The sequence below is a fragment of the Quercus robur genome, chromosome 8, assembly GCF_932294415.1.
Source record: "Quercus robur chromosome 8, dhQueRobu3.1, whole genome shotgun sequence".
Taxonomy (NCBI): Eukaryota; Viridiplantae; Streptophyta; class Magnoliopsida; order Fagales; family Fagaceae; genus Quercus; species Quercus robur.
In genome coordinates, this window is record NC_065541.1 from 40,949,116 (window position 1) to 40,967,065 (window position 17,950).

Below are 17,950 nucleotides of genomic sequence, written 5' to 3' on the forward strand. Positions count from 1 at the left end.
TAACCCGAAGTTGGGCTCTTTTGCTGCCTGAGTTATAGGCATGTAAAAGTATTGAGGAATGACTTCCTTAGATAAAATTTTGGAGCGGCAGCACGTCTCTTCTCTGCACCTCTTTTTCGGCTTTTTCTTCATTCCCCTGTATCTTTTCTTTTTGCTTATGTAGTTAGTTTCAGTATGAGCTTATTTAAGCTCTTTCATTGTACGCTGTACTGTTTCTTTGTCTTAATAAGAAATGGATTTGCTTATTCTCAAATGCTTTTTTTTTTTTGCAACAACTACTTTGTGTATGAACATTACATGTGTATTTTCCTTTAACGATGCTTAGAGCAGGAAAAACCTTGAAACAAAATCCTACTAATTTGAACTTATCGACATTATCGAGTATAATAATGATAATTCCCAATAGATTAAACTCATGGAACTAACCGAGATAACGGCTGAGCGCTTCGTAATGCATGCGAGGCGATCGTCCGAGGACGATAAACTCTAAATAATTTATCCGAGAGGATAGCCGACCAGTGAGGGACTTTGACTGTGCTTTTGACAACATAAGGCCCTATATTGCATCAATCCTCTTGGTATTAAGGATCCGAGGGTAGACTGGGGAATTCATGCAATTTGGGGGTTAGCCCAACTATCAATGGGGAACTCTTCTCCGAGGTAAATTCTAAGGGCCATATAACTTTCAGGTTGCGTCCAAACCCCGTATTGTCTCTTCTAGGTAGTTGGTTTCCCCATAGGCTTGAGTCCGAGGACCATACAAGGTCTTAGTTTTGTCCAAAACTTGTAGTTTTTCTTTTAAGTAGTTGGTTTCCCCATAGGCTTGAGTCCGAGGACCATACAAGGCCTTGGTTCTGTCCAAAACTTGTAGTTTTTCTTTTAAGTAGTTGGTTTCCCCATAGGCTTGAGTTCGAGGACCATACAAGACCTTGGTTCTGTCCAAAACTTGTAGTTTTTCCTTTAAGTAGTTGGTTTCCCCATAGGCTTGAGTCCGAGGACCATACAAGGCCTTGGTTCTGTCCAAAACTTATAGTTTTTCCTTTAAGTAGTTGGTTTCCCCATAGGCTTGAGTCCGAGGACCATACAAGGTCTTGGTTCTATCCAAAACTTGTAGTTTTTCTTTTAAGTAGTTGATTTCCCCATAGGCTTGAGTTCGAGGACCATACAAGGCCTTGGTTCTGTCCAAAACTTGTAGTTTTTCTTTTAAGTAGTTGGTTTTCCCATAAGCTTGAGTCCGAGGACCATACAAGGCCTTGGTTCTATCCAAAACTTGTAGTTCTTCCTTTAAGTAGTTGGTTTCCTCATAGGCTTGAGTCCGAGAACCATACAAGGCATTGGTTCTGTCCAAAACTTGTAGTTCTTCTTTTAAGTAGTTGGTTTCCCCATAGGCTTGAGTCCGAGGACCATACAAGGCCTTGACTCTGTCCAAAACTTGTAGTTTTTCCTTTAAGTAGTTGGTTTCCCCATAGGCTTAAGTCCGAGGACCATACTTCTTTTTGTTCCCCATAGCATTTGGATAGAATATAAAGCCTTAGAAATTAACCCATAACCAGGAATGGTGATCAGGTGATCCTTCACCATCCAGCTTCCAAAATATACTAAATTCCAGATTAAAAAATAATAATTCAGATTTTTTATGAGTGTAAATTCTCCAATCTTTGCAACTCTTGACCAGCATGGCTGAATTCCAAAGATGCAATTACAATGTTCATTTGAAGAGGTTAAAGAAAAAATAAAATTACAGGCATAAGATACCTTAGAAAATACTATCTAAATTTGATGTGAGACCCACTTGGGGAATTTCTAGTTAACAAGTTATGTCTAATAGTCTATCTTTTCTATAAGGTTATATGTTGATGTTTTAGTTAACCCATGTTCTGTAGGTTTCAGGAGTCAAGAATGTCTGTTAACTTCTAGATTTTGAGAATAGATGCAATAATGTGGTCTGGTCTCAGGTCGGATGGACTATAACTTTTATTTCAAGTCCTAGTCTATGTTAGAATCAGAAGTGCCAATTACCTAATTACGTCAATCCAATCTATCAAATCTTCAATTAAAAAAAGTGCAGACAGCAGCTTAGAAGCTCCTTTTGAGGGTGTGGTTGAATTCTTTGACAGAGTATATGAGTGATTGCTTAAGAAACATATGTGAAAGCTCGAAAATGTGTTAAAAACACAAGAGCTATTTAGACTCCCAAATTAAAGATTACGGCTCGATTGATTTTACTCTAACTTATACAAAGTACAGAAAAGAGTAAATGCGAGTGGATAAACAAACAAACTACTCTAACTCATAATCATTATAACACAGCAATAAAATGAAAGGTAAAAGAGTAAGAAAGAAAATGCAAACACAAAATAACACGTTAATGTGTTTTCGAAGATGAAACCAAAGTACTCAGCGTAAAACCTCTCCGTCGCCCTCCAAGCGGTAATCGATCCACTAGAAAATCAGTTGGGATACATGAATAGCAAAAGACCCTCCAAGCCTACCTAAACCCTTCAAGCTCCTACTCCAACAAGGCTTTTCAGAACCGTGTCTTATCTAGCTCTCCGGATCCCGCAATACACCCGATTGCATCCACCAAAGCTTGGCTTCTTCCAATGCTTCCTAGCAGCACCAAAACCTCACTTGATACTCTGAAAGGGTGTGGTAAGTGTTTGGACTATCAACCTCTCAATGGTATGGAAATGAAGAGGTAGGAGTTAAGGAAAATCCACAAGTAATTGTGTAGAGAATTGTGGGTATAATAACCTCTAACTCTCAAGGTTTGTGGTTAGGGTTTTCTCTTAAAAGCACTCCTCAATATTTGTGGGTAATGTGGGTATATATAGTGTGGGTAAGGATAAAGTGTATCAGAAATGACAATCTGGCAAAACAGAATGTTTCGCGGGTGTCTCACGGGAAGGCCTTACCTGCGAAACACTCGCGAAAACCAGCTGTCTCTATCTTGTCCTGACTCTTCATGTTCTAGTCATGTGCAGGGCACATGCATCACTTCGAGGGAAGCTTACTCGCGAGATACCTGCGAAAACAGCTTTAGTCTTCAAATGCCTTGAGTCTTCACACACTCTCTCTCACACACAACCCTTATAAATAAAACCCACATGAAATACAAGGTACATAAGATTGAGCATAATTACAATCAAATTTAGCACGGAATAAAAGCCAACATAAACATAGTTGTAAATTACAACTTTACAATATGAATGATTGTTGAGACTTTTATCCTAAATTGCTTCTTCATCTTCTTCTTGAAAGCATTCCTTTTTAACTACTTGCAAAACAGATGTGATTGCTACTTAATGCATCAGCCTGGAAAATTCTAATTGTTCAATTAAACCTATAAAATTTTCTTTAATTGATCCCCAAGGTGTAGCACAATTGGCTAGGCACCACAGCTCATGAAGCTGAAGTTGCTCTGAAAACCTCTTCTACATGCTTTAGTTGTCTGAAGAACTATGCACATCATAATACAAGTTGTGCAACCTATAATTCTCAATGAAATTTTCATCATCTGAAAAATTTTATCAAGCTCTATGCAAAGAATACAACCCCCTCAACTACCAAAACTCATCTTCGATCAATTCCTAAGTATACTAACACTCTAACTGGCTCACTGTATCTTTATCTAGTTTTCCAATAATAAACATGTATGCATTAGGCAAATGGGAAAGCAATTCCTCAGCTGTTTGACATAAATATCGCAAAAATATTGGGATCATATTAGTCTTTTATTCATTCAAAAGATTAGCTTACTCAACAACTATAGATAATCTCATGAACAAAAAGGAAAAAACTAATCTCAAGATTTGGTGTGGATCAGCAGAAAACTGTAATGCACCAACCTTGGGCCCAATCAATCTGTCGGCAAGGATTGATGTAATGAAAACCAACAGAAACAGAAACCCACATCCTAGTACTGCTGCCAACAACCAGTTCCGCTCTTTTGATAACTTGTTAGTTTTAAAGAAGTTTATAAACTTATATTGTGGCTTAGCAGTCCACTGTAGTAGAAACAGAGTCCCAATGAGCTCTAGAATTTGAACTGCAAGCAGTGATAATATCTGCAAGGGGGTCAAACATCAGTCATCAGTGAGCAAATTCATTATCAGAATCACAGGCAATAGTGAGAGTTTGAACAAACAAGTGCAACAAAAAGCAACTTGGGATTCTTAATTTGAACACAATGTGCAAGAATGTAATCAGAAAAAGAGTCCACAAAAGAGTTAGACTGATGCACTCAGCATCATCATTGAAGAAAAGAGGAAAAAAAAAAGTAAAATTAAATGAAGAATTTTCCTTCATGAGATAAAAAAACTAGGTTACACAGTGCCCAGATTACCACACCCTATTGCTTAGCTTCTTGTTTTATCTGAGTCTCCACATTATAGAGCGAGAGGCACGAAAACAAGACTCATTGCCTTTAAGTAATCATTGTCCCTTTAACCAAAAAAACAGCAAGGGTTTGGCGAGTACTTGATTACATGGTGTGTCATTAGCCTTAATTGCAGATGCCTATTCAAACTTGTCCAATTTCAAACAATATAAGCCCCCACCTAAAAGCACCTTCCGAGCTAGATAAGTTGCATTTTATGAGAAACAAAGAGAGTTTTATATAATAATAATAACAAATACTAAAAGAAAATAAAATAACAATGATTGGTTATTTTTTTTCTTGACTTTTGCCCCCACAGCACATCCCAATGTACTTGGGTTGGCTAGTTTCTTTTTAAACTTATCAAAAAAAAAAAAAAAAAAGCCACAATGATGATTGGTTTCCTTTGTAAATCACTTTTCATCATTTTCTTCTCTCCTATTTCATTGTTTCCAGAAACCAAACAGAGTGTAATAAACGGCAAATATTGATCAGAAAGATCAAATGCACTCACTTCAGTCTGTGGATCAAGATGAGGTTCATGCAAAATCTTAGCAACCACAGACAACCCTCCAAAACTCAAAGGAATGTGCAAAATAAACATATAAAAAGCCATGGTGCTCCATATACTCCCACTATCCCATGGAATATCTGTTGACAGTGCCGAGAAGCCCTACAATCAAGGATCACAAAAGACCCCATCCCCGTATTAGTAACAAAATACACATAATTGAAAATGGTAGTTAATGCATGCTAATTATTCAGCATATATGTCGCAATCACATTTTCTGTATTGCTTATGTAATTGCCCCTGAAAAAAGTAATTGAAAACACTTATTAAACCCCCATTTCACATTCACAATATATATCGCCTATAATGTTTTTTTTTCTTCTAATAACAGAAAAAACTTGGCAACCAATGTCTTGCACACCCATTTCTGAAACACCCATGTCTGTATTTTAGTATGTCAGAATTGTTAGAATTACTTATCAATTAATGTAGAAAAAAAATAATCTTTAACAAAATTTCGGATAAACCAAAAATATGATACGAACGGAATTAATTTAAGATAAAGCAAGTAGTAATTTAGAATCAACCTGAGAAGAGGCTTCATGGGTGTTCTCCTTTTCGGTGCAAGAACACTGGAAAGAAGCTTTGGAGCTTAGCTTGAGTTTGCATTCCGAGGAACAGAGAAGAACACTTGAAGATGGATATGTAGTTGGGTTTTTGCTAAGCTCTTGGCTCAATTTAGGTGGTGTAGGATAAGCAGGATAGCATCGTAAGTGTAATAATATCATTTCACTCAAAACGCTTTCCTCAGCTACTCACTCTACAGAGTTAGAATGGCCCTTTTTTCTGGTCTTCTGCTTTTATCTCCTTTTACATCTGTCTAGTTTCTCCCCTTCCAAAAACGTAAAAATACAAAATAGGTTTTTTTATAGAACTTGAAAATGGAAAGAAGAAATTACGGAGGACCAAAGAGGAATGGACACACTCCCAAAATTAACGACGATATTAAATTAAGGCTTATATACAAATTATACTATTTATGTTTGACTAAATTTCATTTCGTGCCTTTAATATTATTTTTGTTTAATTGAGTTCTTTAAATTTTAAATTTATTTCGTTCATATCTCTATGAGAGATTTTTTTTTTAAATGTTTTATTAGTTAATTGCAATTGCATAATTAATAGCAATTTTTTTAATAGAATTAGATGAAAATTTTAAATTGAATAATTTTGAAATTTAAAAGCCTCAATTGAATGAAAAAAATTGTTTGAGAACTAAAATGAATTTTAGTTAAGTATAGAATGTGAACTCTGCATTTTAAGCTAAATTTATTTGTGAAATTTTGACCCAAACCATATATAATGACCCACTTTTAGGATTCGTTTGATTGGAAAAGTAAAAAAGTGAGAGGATAGGAAATGGGGAGAGAAAATAAAAGTGAGAGAATAGAAGATATTTAGGATATGTTTGGTAACTGTTTTTTCTCTTATTTTTTGTTTTCAAAAACAATTTTCTATTTTTAAAACTAAAAAATTTGTTTGGCAACCCAAAATGAATAGAGAACAAAAACTGTTCTCAAAACTCAGTTTGTGAAGGAAATTGAAAACATGTAAAAGACTGTTTTTAGTTTTTAATTTTCAAAAGTCAATGAAAACACGTGTCTAATTCATTGACTTTTGAAAATTAGAAACTAAAATCAATCCTTTGCATATTTTCAATTTCCTTCATAAACTGAGTTTTGAGAACAGTTTTTGTTTTTTTATCCATTTTGGGTTGCCAAACAAGTTTTTGAAAATAGAAAACAAAAACTGGTACCAAACATAACCTTAGTTTTCTATTTGTGTTTGGTTGAGAGGATGGAAAAATTAAGAGATGGAAAACTTATTTGTTTGATTGAGAAGAAAATGAGAGGAAGGAAAATATTATGTCCCCCATTAAATAAAATTGAAAAGTAACACATTTTTTATATAAAAAAAAATTGTATGGACATTTCAATTTAAAAAAAAAAAAAAAAAATAGCACAAGCCAAAGGAAGATGAGCACCAAAAAAAAAAAAAAACACTACTAGAAGTACAACAAAAGCGAAAAAAAAGAAAAGAAAAGAAAAAAAGGGAAAAAAAAGAAAAAAAAAAAGAAAAAAGAAAAAAGAAAAAAAGAAAAGCAAATAGCAAGAACGCAGCACCCAAAAGAAAAAAAAAAAAAAAAAAAAAAAATCTAGTAAGAACAAGTGAACAATGCCCATATGCATAGTGCACATGGGCATTTTGGTTAGCTTAAATTGAGCTTTTCTCCCTTATAGTTTTCTCTTCATTTTAGAAAGAAAACTTTTAGGTAGACCCAAAGAGAAAACACTCAAACCCCACCACTTATTTTCCACTCCCCATTCCCAACCAAACAACCACTTAAAATGCTATCTCTCCACTTTTCTCTCCTAAATTTTCTATCCTACCTAAAATCTCTCCAAACAAACACACCCTTATACTTGAGTCAGACTTGAACCTGTTGCTAGGTCTGTAATGTATTCGCGACTTGAATTAGGTTTCACACTATATGTATATGTAAGAAAGAATGCAATTAAACTAAAATAACCCTAATCAAAAGCATTGTTGGCAAATACTGGAGGGTTAAACTTTGTGTTTTTTATGAAAAGATAACAAAAAAGTTTTGAAGAAAACAAAGTTTATATTTAGAAATCATTTGTAAAGAAAATTAAAACAAAGGGAGCAACAATTTATTTGGGAAAAAGGTTATGAAACCCCAATTAAAACACAAAGGATTGATTTAGAGAAAATGGTTTTCATGGGTTTTCTTTTGAAAATGAGAGCTTTAAGGTAAAAATCCATGGTTTTTATTCATTTTTGAAGAATGTAAGAAGGTTGTTTTAAGAAAAATCTTTTTAAAAGGAATTTTTCTTAAGCAAGTCATAAACCTTATCACATCCAAGCTTGTGGGTTCTTTTCCATATTGAGAAATAGGAGTCTTGGTCTTGAAGACTTCTACCATATATTACTTAGGAACAAAGATTAGAACCAATTTAAAAGAATCTCAAAAAAGGGGGTTTCCATATTTTTTGAAAGATGATGCCAAAACCTTTTTTTTAAGTTAAAATCATTTTGGAAGAAAGAGAAACAAAAAGGGTTTTAAGAGAAAGACTTCAAAAATGCCCATTTGGAAGGCTTTTATGGATTTAAGAGAAACTTTCTTTTGAAAACATTCATTTTTTAGAAAGGGGTTGGTCATTGGAACCATTTTTATCTTTTGGAAAACACATTTTTTAAAGGTTTGTTTACCCTAACTTTTTACTCTATGGTAATCTGGGATTTATGATGTTAGCTAGAAAGTTAGCACTCTTAAACCCTATTACACATGAGAAAGGGAAAATGGAAAACAAAGCAAGCTCTAAGTGCATAAATTTAAAGACTTGAATGTAAAAGAATTTAAAGACAAGACATAATGTAAATGGGTTATGATGATGCTAAAAATCGTCAGTAAGTCGCACAGTCCTCACGTGCTTAAGACAACGCCTGCACAACACAGAAAAAGAAGACCTTAAAAGACTATCGGTGTGGTACTAGCCAAAGATCCTCCGAAGGTTAAGTTAGAGAACTTTCTTCTAGAGTACCAGAGCTGGGGAAATTATGCGTACCTTGGATTGTGAGAGTTTTGGAGTTTTTATAGTAGGTAGGGTTGACATTTGTTCCTTGGCATAGAGGGCTTTTCCTTGTAGGGAAGATCTTCATTACTACGCGTATCATGTGGGATCCTTTCCTTGTAGGAATTCTCTCGATTAGGGTTAGTCATGGAGCATAAGATGTTTCCTTATATATTCATGCGTGGAGGCCAAGCAAGACCATGTTAGACTCGTCAAAGGTTTATTTATCCCCTTCAGCTTCCTTCCGTCAACTTCATATCCTGTCTATGCATTCTAGTTATCTTATTCAAGTGTCGCACCCGTCAACCTCGTGGTGGAACTGTCGGCTTTATGGTGTTGTCGTTTATAAAGGCTTCAGCAAGGTCGTTGGGTTCGTTAGGACTGTCAGCTTTGCTTCATGTTAATGAGTTTATCAATCTTTCAGAGTTACCCTTATCAGCTGCCCCCTACTCCATATCCTCTTCGGCTCTAGCTGACAGGTTATGAAGTATGATTTGTAGCTTTTTTACTATTATTATTTTTAGTCTATTCAAGAAAAAAGAAAGGGGTATTTATAGATGATCCCTCAAGCAGCCATTATTAAATGCTAGGACATGTGGCATAAGCCAGTTGGCTTCATTTTTGAACAAAAGCTTCGCTTTGTCTTCCGTGCACTTTTTGTTCTATATATATCTCACCTCTTCCCCTCATTCCTCTTATTTCATCCTTATTGATCTTGAGAGAGAGAGCTCATTACTGTCTTTCTTGCTTCCGTTAACTTGCTGATCCCGTTGCCTTTGCTGCTGTCATCCTATTAAGGTCGTCACTTCTTAAGGAAACGTCTACTAACTTGGTAAGTCCTTTCTTTTATTCTATCTTTTATTTTTGTTTTTCTAGTTGGTAGTTAATTCTCTAGAGAGGCCGTCAACTTAGGTTCTTAGAATACCTTCGTTGCTTGTAGGTGTATAGATGTCTAGAGAAGCGACGAGTGAGCAGTCATCAGTCCATGAAGAAGCGGGCTACGACGAAGTCTTCTAGTCAAGTCATGAGCCCTAGGAGGGCTTTCCCTAGTCGTCAGAGAAGGAAACGTCCACCCATTCTCCTGGCGAGGAAGTGAAAAGTTGTGATGGAGAGGAAGAAGAAGAAAAGGTAGATGAAAGTGAGGACAAAGGTGATGAGGGAGGAGAGGAGGGAGAGGATGAAAGGGAGGAGGGTGAAGTTGACGAGAAAACCTCTAGAAGAGGAAGTTTAGGAAGCCCCAGGATGGCCACACTCGTCCATTTATCCTTCCCAAAATGTGGACTGTTAATGATTTTAAGCCAACGATGACGGCCAAAATCTTTAAGAATTTAAGGGACCATTACCAAATTCCTAACCATATCCCAATTCGTCTCCTTGGGAAGTCTGAGAAGTGCTACTCGAGGAAGACCACATATTTTGGTATGTATGATGCCATGTTCACGGCAGGACTAAGGTTGCCACTGACGGCCTTGCACCGTCAGTTGGCCAATTTTCTTGGGCTATCCATCAGCCAATTTACTCCCAATGCTTAGAGGATATTCACCGGAGCTGAGATTATGTGGGGTTGTCTAAGTGGCAGGAACCATCAGCTTTCACTGGACGAGTTCTTTTGGTGCTATAGACCACAGCACATCATCTCGTCCCAAGAGATATACCACTTTGCTGCACGGAAGAAAGAGCTTAGGCTGGTGTTGGATATGCCTCACTCTAATAGGAGCTGGAAGGGTAGATACTTCTTTGTTCAAGGGACAAATTGGGTATGTCGTCTAGAGGAGTGGGTTACAATGCCTCATGGCTTCGACAATACTTGGGGTATTGTTAGAGATTCAGGTTTAGCACTGTCAGTGTTTTCTCTTACTTCTTTTACTGCTTATTTGTTAAGTATCTAATGTCATCACTCCTTTTTTTTAACCAGTGCTCGCTTGCGCATATCTGACAAGTAAGAGGCTTTTATACGTCGAGTTCTTGATATCCCGTTCGAGGAGCAGAAGAGTAGAGACCTAATTACTCTCAACACACTGCATGCATACTATGGGGGTCCAAAGCCGACACCTATAGCTCGTAGGTTGAACGAATACTCTTGTCGTCGTAAGTTTTCCTTTCCTTATTTCCTTTTGTTCCCTCTTTGTTGTCCTTGTGTTTATCTTCCCGTCCTTTGTCCTTAACAGAAATGGATGCAGCCAGGAAAAGAGCTTTGGTAAGAGTGTCAAATGTGGCGCATAAGAAGGAGGATAAGGAGAATGGGGAAGAAAAGGCATCCTCGTCAGCCCCCAAGGCCGTCGGGAAGAGGGTGCCTAAAAGAAAGACTGACAGGAAGGATGACCATCCTTCTAAGAAGCCATTAGTCACCCCTAGGGAGAAGCAGCCTAAGAAGCCATCGTCTCTCAAGCCGAGCCATGGAACTGGCAAAGGCTTGATGACATCGTTGGGCCCCGTCACCTAGGGAACCCGTCGCCTTCTTACACACAAAGGATACACCGTTAAGATGATTGAATCAATCATCAAGGAGACGGACGTGGATCCTTATGCTGAGCAGGAGATGGAGGACCTGGGGGTGTCAAGTCTTTTTTATCTCTCCAAGGTAAGTTCTTCTCCTAATCAATTTTTTCTTTATTTTTTATTTGTCAACTGACGATTACGTTCCATTTTCAGGCATTGGTGCGCATGAAGGCGCTCCAAGACAAGTGCATTGCTGAGAAGGGGGTAATTAGTCGTCTTAGGAAGCGAAATGAAACGTTGACCAATGAACAGGATCAATACAAGGACTCCTTTTGTACTCTCAACAAGGAGGTGACTGAGTTAAATAGGAAGCTGAAGGAGGAGACCCGTTAGCGGGAGAAGGAGTAAGAGGTGAAGACGTCCTTGGAAAAGGAATTGGTGGCACTCCTTGGGTAGGTGGAGACAGCCAGGGCTGACGATGTGACAGAGTTTAAGGCTTCACAGCCTTTCATCGACTTTTGCGCCGTTTACTACAGTGACCGGTTTTAGGACTACCTGAAGCAGGTTAAGTCTGTCTACCCCCACTTGGATTTATCTAAGGTCTCCATGGACGACCCCATATCATTGACTCCAACTGGCGACACCATTTTTAAGGAGACCAACGACTCCACCTAGTTAGAGTGGGATCCAAAAAATAATGGTGTTTTTCTTGCTCGGCCTGCCATGGAGAAGCCTGTCACTCCGTTGATCCCGTCTACTGAAGCTCAAGATGCTGAAAACCCCCCAACTCAGGACGTCCTGGACCCTCCTTTTAAAGATGACGGGAACCCTTCAGCTCCAGACGTCCAGGACCCCTTAGTTTAGTTGTTTTTTATTTTCATTGACAATTTGTAATGTATTTCGTCCAGTTCCCAGACAATGTTAAGTGCCCTTTTGTGTTTTTGGGCCTTGTTTGTAATGATTTTACTTTATTTATATATTTCTTATTTTATATCCGTCGCTTTTAGCATTAGTTGATATGCGTATGTTTGTCTGGTGGGTATCATGTGTGAATCCGTCTACTGTTGTGAAATTTTAAAATATTCGCAAGTGTACGAACCGTACCGAAGTATAGTTGGACAAGAACGAGGTCGAATCCACAGGGACTTGTATGAACGTAGGAAAATTAATTAAACCTTAACCAAATTAATCCTAATCTAGTTTAATAAAAATTGGTTGTTTGCAATTACATAAACTAAACAAATAATAAAATTAAGCAAATAGTTAAACTAAGCAAAAGATATAAAGCAATGAAAAGATGTAAACAATCAAGAGAAAGGAATTAAGGTTTTGGAATCCGCCTTGTAAGTCATATCAGCATATATTTATGATCATTAATTTTTCCCAACCACTGCATGATAATCTAGAAATCAATCTTGCTAACATGGAAAATATCATCATTAAAATCCTTATTTTAAAAATCAAAAGCATGTTCTTCTTCGCTTCTTAAGTATAAAATCAAATCATCAATTGTATCCGTAGCCAAACAAATCACAAGATATATCCAATTCTAAAAATCAAATCATAAATTGTATCGATTGATAGACAAATCACAAGTGATATCCAATTTTATAATCAAGAATTAATAAACCAAGCATTCAATTAATTAAGACAAATCCTAAATCATGAGAAAAACATGATTGAACTCATATCTAGAATCTCATTTTAGTCAATTGATATGAAGCAAGAACAATTTAAATCATTAAAGAACAACTATTGTGGGAAAAATCAAATCACATAAATATTATTGATAATCCTTAATAAGGTTTCATCCTCAACCCTAATTATAAATTTAGCTACTCATAGTAATTGAAAGAAAACACAAAAATAAAATACTAAACATTAAACTAGACAAATAAAATAAAACTAATTGTCATGGAAGAAAACCAAAGAAGTAGCCGCACTCTCTATACATTCAGCCCTCAGCCCTAGCACTAGCCTCTGCCTCTTGAATTTTGCCCTAAAGAGCCCTTAAATAGGTCAAGGAATCCTATTACAAGTTGAATTCCCGTTTGGAGAAAATCCCAGATTTTTAGGCTTCACTTAACCGACCATTTTGGCCCACTTAACTTCAGAATTCGGACTTTTCTAAACTACAAAGTTGTAGCCCTTTAAGTTAACTTTTCAGCCCAACTTGAATCATCTCTATTGGACATCTGAGCCGAAAGTTATGCCAAAAATACTAACTGATGTGCAGTCTGGAATCCTAATCCGAATTGGACTTGGATTTGGCGCATATTTCCTTTGATTCCTTGCTCCAATTGGACTTAAATTTAATTGGATTGGTATTTTCTTGAATTCATGCCTGGCTGGCTGTAAGTTGGCTTGATTCAATTGGCCTAGCCCCACTTTGCATGTAAAACCCTTGTTACCTACAACACAAAGATATTATATAATTAGTCACAAAATAACATAAAAGTAAGGCTAAATATGTAGATATGTGAGTACTTTATTGTATATATTTCATGCACATCATCTACTTTGGTGGACTCGTCCTTTTTTAGGCATAATAGTGAACTTGTCTGGTCTAAGAACCAAATAATAAACTCGTTCCTTGTCTTCTTTTAAGGATGAACTCGTCCCCTGGTGGATTGTGTAACAAACCCATCCACTTATGGACTTAACAATTTTAAGGCAACCTAATGGGATGGACTCGTCCACTTGTGGACTTCATAATTTTAAGGCACCTTAATTTGGTGAATTCGTCCTCTTTTGAACTTAATAATGAACCCATTCACTTGTGGACTTAGTATTTTCAAGGTTGAACTTTGTCCACTTGTGGACTTTGTAATAAACTCATCCACCTGTGGGCTTAATAATTTTACAGTATCCTAATGGAATGAACTCGTCCACTTTTGGACTTAACAATGAACTCGTCCACTTATGGACTTCATAATGTTAATTCGTCCACTTTGTGGACTTTGTAATAAACTTGTCCCCTTGTGGACTTTGATAATAAATTGGTCCACCTGTGGACTTTGGTAATGAATTCGTCCACTTGTGGACTTATAATCTCAATTCGTCCACTTTTTGGACTTTGTAATAAACTTGTCCATTTGTAGACTTAGTAATGAACTCGTCCACTTTTTGTGCCGTTTACTACAGTGACGGGTTTTAAGACCACCTGAAGCAGGTTAAGTCTGTCTACCCCCACTTCGATTTATCTAAGGTCTCCATGGACGACCCCATATCATTGACTCCAACTGGCGACACCATTTTTGAGGAGACCAACAACTCCATCTAGTTAGAGTGGGATCCAAAAAATAATGGTGTTTTTCTTGCTCAACCTGCCATGGAGAAGCCTGTCACTCCGTTGATCCCGTCTACTGAAGCTCAAGATGCTGAAAAACCCCCAACTCAGGACGTCCAGGACCCTCCTTTTAAAGATGACGGGAACCCTTCAGCTTCGGACGTCCAGGACCCCTTAGTTTAGTTGTTTTTTTATTTTCATTGACAATTTGTAATGTATTTCGTCCAGTTCCCAGACAATGTTAAGTGCCCTTTTGTGTTTTTGGGCCTTGTTTGTAATGATTTTATTTATTTATATATTTCTTATTTTTTATCCGTCGCTTTTAGTATTAGTTGATATGCGTATGTCTGTCTGGTGGGTATCATGTGTGAATCCGTCTACTTTGGTGGACTTGTCCTTTTTTTAGGCATAATAGTGAACTCGTCTGGTCTAAGAACCAAATAATAAACTCGTTCCCTTGTCTTCTTTTAAGGATGAACTCGTCCCCTGGTGGACTGTGTAACAAACCCATCCACTTGTGGACTTAACAATTTTAAGGCAACCTAATGGGATGGACTCGTCCACTTGTGGACTTCATAATTTTAAGGCACCTTAATTTGGTGAATTCGTCCTCTTTTGGACTTAATAATGAACCCATTCACTTGTGGACTTAGTATTTTCAAGGTTGAACTTTGTCCACTTGTGGACTTTGTAATAAACTCATCCACCTGTGGACTTAATAATTTTACAGTATCCCAATGGAATGAACTCGTCCACTTTTGGACTTAACAATGAACTCGTCCACTTATGGACTTCATAATTTTAATTCATCCACTTTGTGGACTTTGTAATAAACTTGTCCCCTTGTGGACTTTGATAATAAACTGGTCCACCTGTGGACTTTGGTAATGAATTTGTCCACTTGTGGACTTATAATCTCAATTCGTCCACTTTTTGGACTTTGTAATAAACTTGTCCATTTGTAGACTTAGTAATGAACTCGTCCACTTTTTGCGCCGTTTACTACAGTGACGGGTTTTAGGACTACCTGAAGCAGGTTAAGTCTGTCTACCCCCACTTCGATTTATCTAAGGTCTCCATGGACGACCCCATATCATTGACTCCAACTGGCGACACCATTTTTGAGGAGACCAACAACTCCTCCTAGTTAGAGTGGGATCCAAAAAATAATGGTGTTTTTCTTGCTCAGCCTGCCATGGAGAAGCCTGTCACTCCGTTGATCCCGTCTACTGAAGCTCAAGATGCTGAAAAACCCCCAACTCAGGACGTCTAGGACCCTCCTTTTAAAGATGACGGGAACCCTTCAGCTTCGGACGTCCAGGACCCCTTAGTTTAGTTGTTTTTTTATTTTCATTGACAATTTGTAATGTATTTCGTCCAGTTCCCAGACAATGTTAAGTGCCCTTTTGTGTTTTTGGGCCTTGTTTGTAATGATTTTATTTATTTATATATTTCTTATTTTATATCCGTCGCTTTTAGTATTAGTTGATATGCGTATGTCTGTCTGGTGGGTATCATGTGTGAATCCGTCTACTTTGGTGGACTTGTCCTTTTTTAGGCATAATAGTGAACTCGTCTGGTCTAAGAACCAAATAATAAACTCGTTCCCTTGTCTTCTTTTAAGGATGAACTCGTCCCCTGGTGGACTGTGTAACAAACCCATCCACTTGTGGACTTAACAATTTTAAGGCAACCTAATGGGATGGACTCGTCCACTTGTGGACTTCATAATTTTAAGGCACCTTAATTTGGTGAATTCGTCCTCTTTTGGACTTAATAATGAACCCATTCACTTGTGGACTTAGTATTTTCAAGGTTGAACTTTGTCCACTTGTGGACTTTGTAATAAACTCATCCACCTGTGGACTTAATAATTTTACAGTATCCCAATGGAATGAACTCGTCCACTTTTGGACTTAACAATGAACTGTCCACTTATGGACTTCATAATTTTAATTCGTCCACTTTGTGGACTTTGTAATAAACTTGTCCCCTTGTGGACTTTGATAATAAACTGGTCCACCTGTGGACTTTGGTAATGAATTCGTCCATTTGTGGACTTATAATCTCAATTCGTCCACTTTTTGGACTTTGTAATAAACTTGTCCATTTGTAGACTTAGTAATGAACTCGTCCACTTGTGTGGACTCCATAATTTTAATTTGTCCACATTGTGGATTTTGTAATAAACTTGTCCACTTGTGGACTTAATAATGTACTCATCCACTTGTGGACTTTATAATTTCAAGGCATCCTCATGAGATGAACTTGTTCACTTTGTGGTCTTACAAAAGTAGTTTTGTAGAGATAAATATATACGCAGGTCATATCTGAATAACTCTTCTTATTATGATAAAGGCGTGCATAAGTAAAAATTATTCTTAAAATGGATAAAAAAAACCCTGCCCTTTGGGCTTAGAAAGTATTGTAAGCAAAATTTAACTAAAAGAAATAAAATGGAAATGAGGAGTGTCGCTCCTCCTGCTGTCATCTACTGGTAATATTTCTTGAGATGCTCGGTGTTCCATGGATGGTGCAACTTTTGTCCATCTAGCGTCTCCAGGTGGTAGGTGCCTTTCCTCTGCCATGTAGTGATTCTATAGGGTCCCTCCCAGTTAGGACTGAGCTTTCCTTGGGTGGGATCTTTAGTGGCACCCGTCACCTTCCTCAAGATGAGGTCTCCAACCTTGAATTCTTTGTGTCTGACTTTGGAGTTGTAGTGCTTGGCCATGAGGTCCTGGTATCGCGCGAGCTTTTGTTCAACTGTCGCCCTGACTTCATCCACTAGGTCAAGCTGTAGACACATGGCCTCGTCGTTTCTCCTTTCATCATGATTGTCCACCCTGTAGCTTGTGAATCCGACCTCAACTAGGATAACTACCTCGCTCTCGTATGCTAGTCGGAACAGTGTCTCCCCCATAAGTGTTCTGGCTGTCGTTTTATATGCCCATAGTACGCTTAGCAGCTCCTCTGGCCATATACCCTTTGCCCCCTCGAGCCAAGTCTTGATGATTTTAAGCAAGGATCAGTTCGTAACCTCAACCTGTCCATTGGCTTGTGGGTGGGCGGGGGAGGAGTAATGGTTTTTGATTCCCAATTGTGAGCAAAAATCCCTAAAGGAGTCGTTGTCGAACTGTTTCCCGTTATCTGAAACCAAGACCCTAGGATCCCATACCTACAAACGATATTCCTCTAGACAAAACTTCTCACATTCTTCTCTGTTATGGCGGCTAAGGCTTCAGCTTCTACCCATTTGGTGAAATAATCTATGTCGACTATAAGGAACTTCAGCTGTCGTATTGCTATGGGGAATGGGCCCATGATGTCTAGTCCCTATTGAGCGAAAGGCCATGGGGCCATCATTGGGGTGAGCTCTTTTGTCGGCTGTCTGATGACATTGTTGAACCTTTGACATATGCCTGGGCATCCTTTTGCATAGTAGGCCAATAGTATACCGCTCGAATTAGTTTGTATACCAATGACCGCGACCATGAATGGTTCCCGCAAATCCCTTCATGGACTTCTCTCATGACATAGTCCGCTTCTTCGGGGCTTAAACATCTTAGGAGCGGGCAAGAGAAGCCTCTTTTGTATAAGATGTCCTTTGTCAGGACAAATTGTGCTGCTTGGACTTTCAGCTTCCTTGTAGCCTCCCTACTGTCAGGTAGTGTGCCGTCTTG

At 37.8% G+C, this 17,950-nt stretch overlaps 1 protein-coding gene across 3 annotated transcripts; it reads right to left on the reverse strand.

The window, feature by feature from the left end:
- Positions 1–2,268: 2,268 nt before the first annotated feature.
- Positions 2,269–5,859, reverse strand: LOC126695520 (uncharacterized). Of its 3 annotated transcripts, XM_050392293.1 has the most exons (4): positions 5,477–5,838; positions 4,893–5,051; positions 3,849–4,067; positions 2,269–3,025 (listed from the first exon to the last, which is right to left on the reverse strand). In XM_050392293.1, exons 1-4 carry the CDS (start codon positions 5,675–5,677, stop codon positions 3,011–3,013), a joined length of 594 nt encoding a protein of 197 aa, XP_050248250.1. In that variant the 5' UTR covers positions 5,678–5,838; the 3' UTR covers positions 2,269–3,010. The 3 variants fall into 3 exon arrangements, with proteins under 3 accessions (XP_050248250.1, XP_050248249.1, XP_050248251.1); XM_050392292.1 differs by lacking the exon at positions 2,269–3,025 and having other exon boundaries at positions 3,517–4,067; positions 5,477–5,841; XM_050392294.1 differs by lacking the exons at positions 2,269–3,025; positions 4,893–5,051 and having other exon boundaries at positions 3,517–4,067; positions 5,477–5,859.
- Positions 5,860–17,950: the final 12,091 nt, after the last annotated feature.

Excerpts from the sequence above, each read along its gene's own strand:
- LOC126695520 (XM_050392292.1), bottom strand. The coding sequence starts at position 5,677 with ATGATATTATTACACTTACGATGCTATCCTGCTTATCCTACACCACCT. Across the intron at positions 5,052-5,476 it reads CCCATGAAGCCTCTTCTCAG|GGCTTCTCGGCACTGTCAAC; the intron begins GTTGATTCTAAA and ends CCTTGATTGTAG. Across the intron at positions 4,068-4,892 it reads ATCTTGATCCACAGACTGAA|ATATTATCACTGCTTGCAGT; the intron begins GTGAGTGCATTT and ends ACCCCCTTGCAG.